The 12,154-nt window shown below is 54.0% G+C and overlaps 1 protein-coding gene across 1 annotated transcript in view; it reads right to left on the bottom strand.

Moving 5' to 3' along the window:
- LOC120241680 (cytoplasmic tRNA 2-thiolation protein 1-like) overlaps positions 1-3,587 on the bottom strand; it is a 12,243-nt gene extending 8,656 nt beyond the window's left edge. The window contains exons 1-2 of the mRNA XM_039246982.1: positions 3,535-3,587; positions 6-503 (exon numbers count right to left, since the gene is read on the bottom strand). Coding sequence (XP_039102913.1) covers positions 6-466 — 461 coding nt within the window. The 5' untranslated portion in view covers positions 467-503; positions 3,535-3,587. The remainder of the gene's footprint in view (positions 1-5; positions 504-3,534) is intronic.
- Between the last annotated feature and the right edge of the window lie 8,567 nt (positions 3,588-12,154).

Here is a 12,154-nt window from a genome sequence, read left to right as displayed (position 1 = left end):
CCAGCGCGCGGCGCCGCAGCACCCCGCAGAAGGTGCAGCAGGCGCGGCTGCGGCCGGAGCCGGCCGTGCTGCGGGCCACGGCGTCCATGGTCCAGCCCCCGAACAGGTCGGCGTAGGCCACCACGGTGAGCGGGAGGTCCCAGCGCGCCGCCTGGCGCCGCACGGCCGCCAGCGCCGCGTCCCGGTAGCCGCCGATGCCCTCGTCCACGGCCACCAGGCGCAGCGAGACGCCCAGGCGCGGCGCCAGTTCGCGCAGCACGTGCGCCAGCACCGTGGAGTCCTTGCCGCCCGAGGCGCCCACGGCCACCACGGCGCCGGGCGGCAGCAGGCGGCCCGCCAGCACCGTGTGCAGCACCTCGGCCTCGAAGGCGGTGCAGAAGCAGGCGCCGCACAGCGCTTGGCCGGAGCGCGGGCGGCGGAGGGCGGCGCGCGCCGCGTGGCAGGAGGCGCACTGCGGGGCTGGCATCGCGGGTTGCGGGCGGGCAGAGAGGAGTTGGCTTCCCCTGGACAGGGCGAGAGGGGAGGCAGGTTACGTGCAGATTCCCTATTGCGGGGTCAGTGCCTCCGGGGAGCCAGCTGGATCCCATCTCCAAGGAGACGATCTGGGGTTGCTTTTGTTTCCAGGTGGGGTATTTGGGCCTCCAGGACCGGGCTTAACTCTGCTCTGGTATCAAAAATCTCGGGGCGCCTCGGTGGCTCAGTCTGTTAAGCGTCTGGCTTCAGCTCAGGACACGATCTCACGGTTCGTGGGTTTGAGCCCCGCATCGGGTTCTGTGCTGACAGCTCAGAGCCTGGAGCCGGTTTCAGATTCTGTGTCTCCATCTCTCTCTGCCCCTCCCCTGCTCGTGCTCTCTCTCTCTCTCTCTGTCTCAAAATTAAGTAAAACCAAAAAGAAAAAAAAAATAAGAATCTCTCACAAGCTTCTACAGATGTATCAAAACATGGATCAGCCCATCTTTGACCCCTTTCTGTCCCCCTCTTCCAACCTGTCCCTCCCCAGCCAAAACCAATCCTCCAGCTACACACTCCTTGGCCTCACATGCCTGTCAACCCAGTATCTCCCCCCCAACCCCCGCCCAAGCCACCATCGCCTCCAGCCTGGCCTAATGCAGGGGTCTCCCAGCAGGTTACTCTGCTTCTAGGATTTTCACCATATGTGGAATGACTTTATGTGACTTTGCTTACTGTCTGTAACTTCCTGAGGCAGGGGCCAGTGCCATTCAGATGCCTAACAGGCACCTGAAAACCCAGATTCCCAATTCTTGCCACACCTGCTTCTCCTGCAGTGAAGAGCAGCTCCATCCTTTCAGCAGCTGGATGCGGGCCTGCTCTCACCACTCTTCCCCTCCCTGCGGTGACTCCTAATTACAATGTCAAGTCCTGACCATTCCTCCACTTGTCCTCACATGCCCGAACGGCATACGGCAAATCCCATGTGACGACAGCTTCAACCCAGAAGGCGATGGGTCTCCCCCATCTCCACGGCTGCCACCCATTTCTGAGTGATACTCACCAGGGTCCCTGCCTCCACCCTGCCCCACCCCCTCTCCTCTCCACAGGAGGGCCAGCGGACCCTGCCCGCTGTGCTCTATACATCCTCCCGCTCAAGCCTTGTCACTTCAGGGAAAGCCAGTGGCCTCCAAGGCTCTCTGGGATCTGGCTCCCTTCTTCTCTGACCTCACGTCCCACTGTCCTCAGTCACACTGGTGTCTACTCTCAGACACTCGGGACACACCTACTGGTAGGTGTTTGCACTGGCTCTTTTCTCTGCTCAGCTTTTCCCTGTCACTGGGCCAGCAAGGAGCCCTTAGGAGCCGTCAGCTGTGACCGTCAGGTACATCTGTCAGCGCTGTGCAACGGCCCTTTGAAATTGTTTCTCCTTTGACTTCTGACTTGATCCTCCCTCTGCCCCTGGTTTATCTTCTGCTGAGTCTCAGCCTCTTTTGGAGAGTCCTCTTCATGGTCCTCAGGTCCCGCCCAGCCCACTCTCCTTGTGGGGGGCTCCGAATTGTGCCTTGCGTCCGGCTGGTCCTCCGAATGCCCCCCTGAGGATCCCGGCCCCACCTTCTTCCAGATCCCAGGTGCCCACGTGGCCAGCCTCCATTCCGCGAGGCAGAAGCCTGCTCTTGTCCCACTGTTTCCTGTCTCCTGAGAGCATCGCCACCTTCCACCCAGCCCCTTTGCAGGACAGGACGTAAAGTCCCTTTGACTCATCCCTTCTCTTGCCCTGAATCCAAAGTCACCCAGTTCTGGGGTCTGCCTCCTGAAGGAGGAAGACCTCGATAGGTGTTGAGTCTGCAGACTGTCAGAGACTCATAGACCATCATACGGAATTTGAATTTTATTCATAGGGAGATGTGAACCACAGGAGGATTTTGAACAGGAAAGGGTATGAGGTGACTTATGGCTTTTGTTTTTGAGAGAGAGAGAGAGAGAAGGGGAGGTACAAAGGGAAAAGGAGAGAGACTCTAAAGCAGGCACCATGCCCAGTGTGGAGCCCAACACAGGGCTTGACCTCACAAACCCTGAGATCAGGACCTGAGCCGAAATCAAGAGCCCAATTAAGAGATGCTTACTTAACTGACTGAGCCAGCTAGGTGCCCCTGATTTATATTGTAAAACGATCCCACTGACTGCTGTGTGAGGAACACCCCTTAGGGACAAGAGCAAAGGCAGGGAGGCCATAAGTGGCCAGTGAGAGATGCAAGTGGCCTGGGTGGGGCTGGTGGCAGTGGAGGTGGGAAGGGTGGGATTCTGGATCTGCCCACAGGACTTGCACAAGACTTGGATTGTGGTGGGGGCTGGGCTGATGAGCAAAGATGGATGGAAAGTGACTTGGAGGTTTTGGCCAGAGCACCTGGGAGGAAGATGGGGCCATTTCGTCTGGGGGTCCCCAGTAAGTCCATCTGGACACATCAGGCTTGAAATGCCTGTTGAGTGTCTTCCCGGTGATGACTCTATGGATCCAGCCTGGGTCTAGGCTCACAGAGCCGCTACGATGCCTACATCCCAGCCTGACCACGGTGGCCGACCTGTTTCCTTCGGGGTACTAATGGCAGGGACTGGGCCGGCCTCGTCCACCAGCGTCTCCCTCCGACCTCGCATAGGACTTGGAACTGTGTCGGCGCTCCGTAAAGAACTGCAGAATGAGGGACTAATAAATGCACCCAGAAGAAGAAACGCGGAGCCCAGGGGTGCCTCCGGATTGCAGCCCTGTGGGAAGGAAGCTAGTGTGTGATCCTTCTATCAGAACAGAGACTCGAGGACACGCTAGGGGCCGCTCTGATGTGCCTAATGGCATGGGGGGTGGGGAGGGAGACGGTGGAATCCCCGCCTGGGGTAAGGGGTAGACGGGCAGGAGACAGGATAGACCAGTATTCAAAGCGGGGATCCTGGCTAGAAGGCCTGTGGGACACAGGCGTTAGGGAATCACAGGGGCTACGGTCACCACTCCCTGAGCTTCTCAACCTCGCATGGCACCGCAATAAAGAGCGGGGGCCCATGGGCCCACCCGCTCTAGGAGGAACTACTCACCTGGACAGAACGCGGTACTAGGACATTCCAACCGCCTCGCACGCGGAAGTCTGGCACGGAAGTGGCTCCGGAGACTACAACTCCCACAAGGCTCTGAGGCAGTCTTGCCTACTACTCCTAGAACCCCATGCGGCAACTTGGAATCCTGTGGCTACTAGGCCTCCCGGGCCTACAACTCCCAGCAACCCTTGCGGCCCCTTCTATCGATTGCTCAAGTGCGCTGCCGGATTTCCTTTATGCACTGGGCAGAGTCCGGGGTCGGGGCTCGGAGGGCATCTACGCGTGCCCGTGCGGGTGGTGATGGTGCGCGTGAGCGTGTCGGATGGGGACAGTAGCAGTGCGTGTGAGCTGAGGGCTCTACGCGTGCCTCAGCTGTTAGTGATTTGGCGAGGTTGGGGGGGGGCGGGGGTGTAGTTCTCTGGACGTGAGCCTGGCTTTGGGTAGTGGGTGAGATGAGGTCCTGGCCAGCGAACAGTAGTACATACTTAATTTCACGAGGAGGTGGAGCTCCGGGCTGGCGAGCAGTTGAGAGAGGACTGGACGAGACCAGAAACCCTAGAGACCCCCACTTCCGAGACTGAGGGATCCGAAGACCCAGACACCTGAGACTCCGTAGTCCCTAGGCCCAGGGTCCTGGAGACCCAGACCCTCTAGACTATTCCTGAGAAATCCCACTCTAAACAATATACCAAACAAAGGTGCATATTCCCGTCAAAGCCATGTTTGTATGAGGACTCTTCCTAATAGTTCCAGACTAGAAGTAACCCAGATAGCCTATTGAATAGTGTATGGCAGGTGCACACAAGAAACTCAGCAGTGAGGGGGGCGCGTGGGTGGCTCAGTCGGTTAAGCGTCTGACTTCAGCTCAGGTCACGATCTCACGGTTCGTGGGTTTGAGCCCCGCGTCGGGCTCTGTGTTGACAGCTAGCTCAGAGCCTGGAGACTGTTTCAGATTCTGTATCTCCCTCTCTCTCTGACCCTCCCCTGCTCATGCTGTCTCTCTCTCAGAGATAAATAAAACACTAAAAAAAGAAAAAAACTCAGCGGTGAGAATGGAGGAATGGCTGCTGTGTGGGTAACTCTCACAATAACATATCAAGCACAAGAGGCACCTGGGTGGCTCAGTCAGTTGAGCGGCTGACTTTGGCTCAGGTCATGATTTTATTTGGCTCAGGTCATGATCTCAGGGTTTGTGAGTTTGAGTCCTGTGTCCAGCTCTGTGCTGACAGCTCAAGCCTGGAGCCTGCTTCAGATTCTGTATCTCGCTCTCTCTCTGCCCCTCCCCTTTTTGCACTATGTCTCTGTCAAAAATAAAAACAAAAAAAGTTAAAGAAAAAAGTAAAAAGCAGAAAACACTAATGATGATAGAAGTTATTATAGTGGTTACTTTTTTAGAGGGGAGTAACTGGGAATGGGTGCTGGTGGGGTCTCTTGATCTAGGTGGTTATTCCAGGAATGTCATTATCGTATGAAAATTGATCAAGCTTCTCTTTATAAACGGAACTGTTTTCTCTATGTAACGTCTTTTGCTTTAAGAACAATGTAAGGGGACGTTTCACTCAAATATGTGCTAATTCATTTTACAATTCAGATGACATAAAAATTATAAGAAAAATATAATTTACTGAAACTGTCTCAAGAAGAAACGAAAACCCCAAATAGCCACGAATCCATAAGGGAATTGATTCATTAGGAAACCTCTTTTTCCAGGGGGGAAAATTCACTGGCACGTTCTGAATGGCAGAAATAACACCCATTTTTCATGAAACTTTCCAAGTATGAAAGATACATCAGCCAGTATGACTTTTGGAAGTCTTTTGCTTTCTCCAGACATCGCTGAGTCCTGCAGAGCAGGGAGGTGGTACTGGCTCACCTCCGAGAACGTCTCCATCTCCGGCAACGGTGGGTCTGAAGTTGCACTAATGCATTCAGCCTCTATCCTTTTCATAGCTGCTGGCTTCCTCTTGTTTTTGTTGTTGTTTTTGTTTTTTAACCACTTTTCCCATAGTGAGACCCTGGTGGCCAGACTGTCCCAGGACAGTGCCTGGCATTTATGGCTCAAGAGGTGTTTCTGCTGCTGGTAGTGCTGCTATAGTCCATGCTGTAGGAAGGTGAGTGGTCCAGGAGCCAGAGGAGTCTAGGGTGGAAATGAGAGTGGACTCTGAGTCTCTCTCTCTAAGGGCTTTGGTGCAGGGTCCAAATATGACTTTGAAGTGCAGAAATTGGGGTCATGGGTCTCCATCCCCCCAGTTACCTGGGTCACAACTCCTGACTCACTCCACACACCTCCTTTTCTCTCCCACCCTTGAATCAATGGGTCCTGTAAGCCTCACCTCCTGAAAATGTCCCAGATTGCTCCCTTCCTCATCCCCTCTTTGTCCTCCCCCCCCCCCATGACCTTGACCATTGCTCCTTCCTGGTCCCCAGCCTCCAGGTCTCCAGTGTCTCCCGTCAAGTCTGTGTCCCACACAGAACAGGCCCAGAAAGGTTTCCCTGCCCCTTCCCTGCTCAGAGCCCTCTGGTGGCTGCCCTGCACCTCAGGGTAACGTCCTCAGCTTATTGGGTGCAGAAATGTCTCTGTCCTCCAGCAGGCCCCAGAGATATTTGCATTTCCTTTCATCTACGAGGCTCAGGGCCTTTGCAGTCAGTCCTCTACCTGAGGTGCCTTCCTCCATATGTTAATATGACCAGTTCCCTCCTCCTTCCAGCCGCAGCTAAGCCTTTCTCCCTCCAGGATCTTTCAGCCACTCCAGACTCCTGGATTTATCTATAAATGAGCTTGGGTCAAATCGTCATGCATCCTCTGTGTCGGTTTGGGAAGCGGGAGAGACACACCTCTCAGCTCCACCATCGCTGTCCACCCCACACTGAATCCTGGTCCAATAGCAAACCTCTGCCATGCTGAGCTGGTCCAGGAGGGAGAAGCCCTGACCCCCTCCCAGCCCTCAGCACCTGGAGTCCTGGAGCTGCCCCATGTAGGGCCTGGAGATGAAGGGGAATTCACCTGCCAGACTCAGCACCCACTGGGCTCCCAAGTCATTTCCTCCAGCCTCTCTGTGCAAAGTGAATTGTGACACAGATTCTGAGAGTGGACAGCCTGGCCAGGTGTTTAGGATGTGGAAGGGCCAAGGGCTGGAACTTTATCCTCTGTCGCCCCCCCTCCCCGGAAGCCCCTCTTCCTGCAGCTGTGTGACTGGGGAGCAGGAGGGCTCATGCCCCTGGTTCTCACCCTGCTCAGAGGGGCCCTCATGGGGGCTGGTTTCCTCCTCACCTACAGCCTCAGCTAGATCTACAACACCAGGTGAACAGGCCTGGCCCTCCCTGGGGAAGTCTCCAGGAAGTTCCTGAGTTTTAGGTGGGGCTGAGCTGTCCCACCAGCCTGGAGTTACTGAAACCCATGTCATCACTGCAGGTGTGGAGGCCCCCAGGGAGCAGAGCTGAGAGGCCTTGAGAGGCCTGACCTACTCTCCCTCTTTCTAGAGATGGGACTAAGGTGTGATGGATTTGTGTTTTCACAGACCATTTCACTTCCTGATTCTCTAGCTTTCCACCTTCGGTGGCTTCTATTTCTCATGAAAAGAAAGAGAAAGTAGGAAATATAACCCATGAAGTCTTGCTTAGTCTGTTTGTCTCCCTTTTGACTTTATTAAACAGGGTTCTCCAGAGGACAGAACCAAACTGATTTACTATGAAGAACTGGAGCAAAAATGGAGGCTGAGAGGTCCCACAATCTGACACCTGAAAGCTGGGGACCCGGGAAAGCCAGAGGTGTAATTCCAGTCCGAGTCCCAAAGCCTCAGAACCAGAGGGAACTGATGTTGCAGATCCCAGTGCACAGGCAGGAGAAGACCAATGTCGCAGCTCACGGGCAGACAGGAAGGGAATGAGTCTGCTCTTCCTCTGTTTTTTGTTCTTTCAGACCTTGGATGATGCCCATTGACACCTGGAAGGGTTATCTACTTTCCTGGGTCAACTGATTCAAACGCTAATCTCATGTGGAAACACCCTCACAGACACACCCAGAAATAATGTTTAATCTAGGCATTTACTCAGCACAGACAGACACACAGACAGACAGACACACACACACACACACACACACACAACTGGGCATTGGTCATTCTGACTACTGAGACAGTTGGCCATATCCTGTCCTTTGCCCAGGGACAATGAGGCTCCTGTGAATAGGCAAATGGCCCTAATTGTCAGGTTAAAGAGATCCTGGAACAATGTCTTGGTAGGAGAGAAATGCCAGACACACTGTTTCCTGGATCCTTTGCATGTCACTGTAAACTTCTCTCTGGGCCACCTGTGTCCACTAGGGTCACCAATCCATGCAACAGGGCTCAATGGCCCTTGCTTCTGGAAATTCAGCCACTTTCTCCCAACACCCTCTTCACTCCCAGCAATTGAGCAGCTGGTATGTCAAGCCAACAAGATGAGCCACCAGAACAGCCACAGAGTGTGAGAGCTGCAATAGTACCTGCTCCTCCACTGACCCTCAGAGCCCCATGGCTGCTGCTTCAATTTCTCCCTTCTCTTGTGGTCAGCTTTAACCTGGAAGCAAACAAGTAAGGGGCTTCTGGGAAATGTAGTCCTAGCCTGGCAAAACTCCACAGATTTCTTCACTGAAGGCTTCAGATACCCACTTAAGAACTATCCTTTAAATACAGTATGTAAAAGGGGAGCCTGGGTGGCTCAGTCAGTTAAATCTTCAACTAGTGATGTCAGCTCAGGCCATGATCTCACAGTCCGTGGGTTTGAGCGCCATATTGCTGTCTCTTGCAGTCTCTCAAAATAAGTAAATAGGAGCACCTGGGTGGCTCAGTCGGTTAAGCGTCTGACTTTGGCTCAGGTCATGATCTCAGGGATCGTGGGTTTGAGCCCCGCGTTGGGATCTGTGCCGACAGCTCAGAGCCTGGAGCCTGCTTCAGATTCTGTGTCTCCCTCTCTCTCTGACACTTCCCTGCTCACACTCTCTCTCTCTTTCAGAAATAAATAAAACATTAAAAAAATTAAAAAATAAGTAAATAAACATTTAAAAAATGTTTAAAGAAATACAGTATGTAGAAAAATTCATCAGGCCTGTAAATCTCCAGAACATTACCTTTTCCCTATTAGCTATGACTTGTGCAAGCTGTTTCAGTTATTGTTGCTGCACGTCAAGCCCCCCAACAACTCGGTAGCCTGAACAATCACTGCATTCTGTCTCACGGTGCTGTAAATCGTCTAGAGCCCAGCTGGGCAGTTTCACTCCTTGTCTCGCTCTGGGTTCTTTCAGGCAGTCGTGTTGTGATGGCGGCCGGGACTGGGCCTGGATGTCTGAACCTCAGGATTCCTCTGTGTAGCCTCTCTCTCCATCAGAGTCCCCCAGATTGTTTATAGACACCCAAGAATGTGCAAGGAGGAGTGGAAGCTAGCAGTCCTTCTTAATGTCTAAGCTGTATGAGTCTTGGAACATCTTGTCCTCCACATTCTAAATCAAAGCAGTCATGGACCCAACCTTGATTCAAGAAGAGGAGGTAATAATAGCAACTTTATCTCGTAATGAGAGGAGCCCCATGTTCGTGTAAAAGGGGCAGGGTTGTTTAGGATTGTTTCTGGAAGCTAGTTCCTACAGCTTCCCATGTGTCTTGAGTGGTGGCTGCCTCCTCTATCTGATGAAGACATTATCCCTCTGTCAGACATGTTCAGAAAATGAAATGGAATGAGAAATGTAAAAGGGAAACACAGAACCTTCATTTTTTCTCCTCTTGAACTAGTGACAACAGCCTGGCATTGTCAATAGGACATTTCTGAGGGTGGATAGAAGGATAAGGAGGAGAGACTGAGACTTTCCCTCCCCCTGAGTTTCTCCTCCCAGGTGGACCCACGCCCTCTCCAGCATATCTGACATGCTGCCTGTACCCACTCCAGACCTAGGATCCCTGTTCTGTGTGATCGGGCCCCTCCACAGAGCATGGACGTGCCCAAAGCCCGCGCTTCCCTATGAATCAGCACCACAGACAGCACCATCACCCTTCCCAAGGGACCATCCCTCATCCTCAGCCAGGTAAGTCCTGCTCGGAGGTAGCGCCGCCGCCCCCCCCTCCCCCCGTTGGTGGTGCCCCCCCCTCCCCTTGGGGCAGCGGTGATGTTGGTCACAGAGCACAAAACTTGGTAGCTGGAGGAGGATTTCCAGCATGCTGGGAGACTGAGTGGGATGGAGAACACACAAAACCTGAGAGTTCAGGAATTCTCAGGCTGCCAAGATCACCTGTGGAATTCACATCCCTTGAGATTGCCTGAGAGTCCCTACTATGTCAACTTGTCTCTGAGAACTCACCTTGCAGTTCAGAAGGGCGAGAGCCCCAGCTGTGTCCCCATCGCCTCCCCCATCGCTAGCCTGCGCCTCCCCCATCCCAGCCTCCTACCATGTGACACTGGAATTGTCAGGAATCTGTCTCCCAACCAGATGCTGCTCCCCTCAAACATGAGCTACACTTTCATATTCACCCCTTTACCGGAAGCCTGAAGGTATAATGTAAGTAGTTGTTGAATGAATGAGTGAATGAATGAATGAATGAATGAATGAAATTTCCTCACCACCTCATGGGAAGAGTTGATAATTCTTCCCTGTCAGATTAACATAAGCTACCCAACTCCCAGCTCAATGAATTCTGGTCTGACAAAGACTGATGAAGTGGCTCCCTGTGTAGACAGTGGTGCATGAGACAGGGCACCCATAGATGATTTGGGCAATTCATTTGCCCCCTCAGGCCCTCAGTGTCTTCTGAAAATCAGAGAAGTGGGTCTAGAAGGCCGAGCTCTGGTGGCCTATGGGTTATAAGTTCCTCCTTTGCACGCAGCTAGATTATCTCTCCTCATTCTTCTGCTTCTCTTTGCAAACTGGGGACCACGGGACACAGACTGGGTGTGGTTCAACCCTTCTGACTGCAGAGATGCTGCAACGGACGCTGCAGTGGGAGAGAGGGTGTTGTCCAGCATGGGATGGGGCTGCAGGGCGGCACTGGCAGCAAATGCAGGAATTGGTGATGGTGTGGGAGCGCCTCTGCACGCTGAAATCCTGCCCTTCCTTTCTCAGTGACCCCAGTGCTGACTGTACCCCCGGTTATGGGCATGGATTCCGGGCAGGGGTAATGAGGGATGGGCAGACTGGTGAAGCTGCGTGGAAGAAAACAGACTAATGTTTCCTGCGCACACACAGTCTTAAGCTGAACATGGGCAGAGCCGTAGTATTGCAGGCAGCATGCTCGGGTACTAAAACTCGGAAGAACAAAGCAAGGGAATAGTTAGCATTAAAGTGAGTCTAGGGGCTCCTTTGGGGGGAGCGGGGTGTGCAATAGGGATGGGGAGTGAAGCGATTGTACAGGACGCCTGCAATGTTCTATTTCTATTTTGTGATGCATCCCTGAGTTGTTCTCATGGAGCCTCTTCTTCATGTGTGTGTCTCAAGTTCCCCCTCCAAAATGTGTGAGGAGAACCAACATAGGCTGAAGGAGGCACCACCTCCCAGGGTTCCCAGAGCCAACCCCAACCCCCAGCCACACAGTTAAGCACGACCTTCTGTGAATTCAGGTGCATGTCTCCTCTCTCACGAAGTCAACCCATCCCGAGGGGGGATGACGCCCAGCTGGCATTCCTCGCTCCGTGTCTGCTGCACACCTGACTCCTGGGACCAGAACCACATGGGCAAAGCCCCAGAGGTTGGCAGCCTCGGCCACACGCTGGAGCCGTGGAAAAAAGCATGAGAGTCCAGCGGTGGAGAAATCATCCTGGCGCCCAGACAGCCGCAACAAAAGGGGAAGTTTCTACCCCTTTCGAAATTGGCTCCTTTTCTGCCCTTTCCCCCCATAGCAACCCCATGCATAGTCACAGCTTCCATTTCCCAGGTGTCCTTTGCATCAGTCTCCCCTCCATGTCCTTGGGATCTTCGCCTCCCCTGCTCCAGTGTCCCCTGTGCCCAGTCTTCCTGGGACATAACCCCTGCCCATGTGTCCCCTGTCACAGGGAGCCCTGGGCGCCGACACCTACTGTCTCCTTGCTGGACAGCGACTCCAGGGCCAGCGCCCGGGGCAAGTGTGTGACCCCGTGAGCAGGGAGGGGAGTCCCGCCACGTGTATTCCAAGGGAGGGAGGAGAGGTGGCCTCCTCACACCCCCACTCCTGGCCTTCCCCGTCTCCTGAGGCTGTATCCCCACATGACTTCCACAGACATTTACAGCCTGTGATTCAGGGGGTCTGGCCCAAAGGAACCCATTGTTTTCATTTGGCCAAAAACGACCCCAGAAGGGAGAGGCATTGGTAGGAAGGCAGGAAACTGGGGGGGGGGGGGTGCGGAGCCCTGCAGGGGGTGCGAATTGGGCGAGACTTTCACCTCTGTCTCTCGGCCCAGGGTCCCCAGGAGTGGACATGTGGTGGTGGGTGGCTGATCCCCAAGGGCTGTCCCGGCCCTGACCTGACAGTGTCTGGGTGTGAAGTTCCTTCTCTGAGGAGCGTCACAGTTCTGACATTACCATCACCTTCCTGTCGGGGCCTCCTCAGAATCTTGCAGCTCTTAAGTTTCTGAGATAAACTCGAGAAACAGCCTCCCTGGGGACCTGGCCCCGCCAAGCCCAGAC

The sequence above is a fragment of the Hyaena hyaena genome, unplaced genomic scaffold (genome assembly GCF_003009895.1).
Source record: "Hyaena hyaena isolate Hyena2069 unplaced genomic scaffold, ASM300989v1 scaffold_9, whole genome shotgun sequence".
NCBI classification, from domain to species: Eukaryota; Metazoa; Chordata; class Mammalia; order Carnivora; family Hyaenidae; genus Hyaena; species Hyaena hyaena.
The sequence above is the reverse complement of the archived record's forward strand: the minus strand, read 5'-3'. Positions and strand labels throughout refer to the sequence as shown.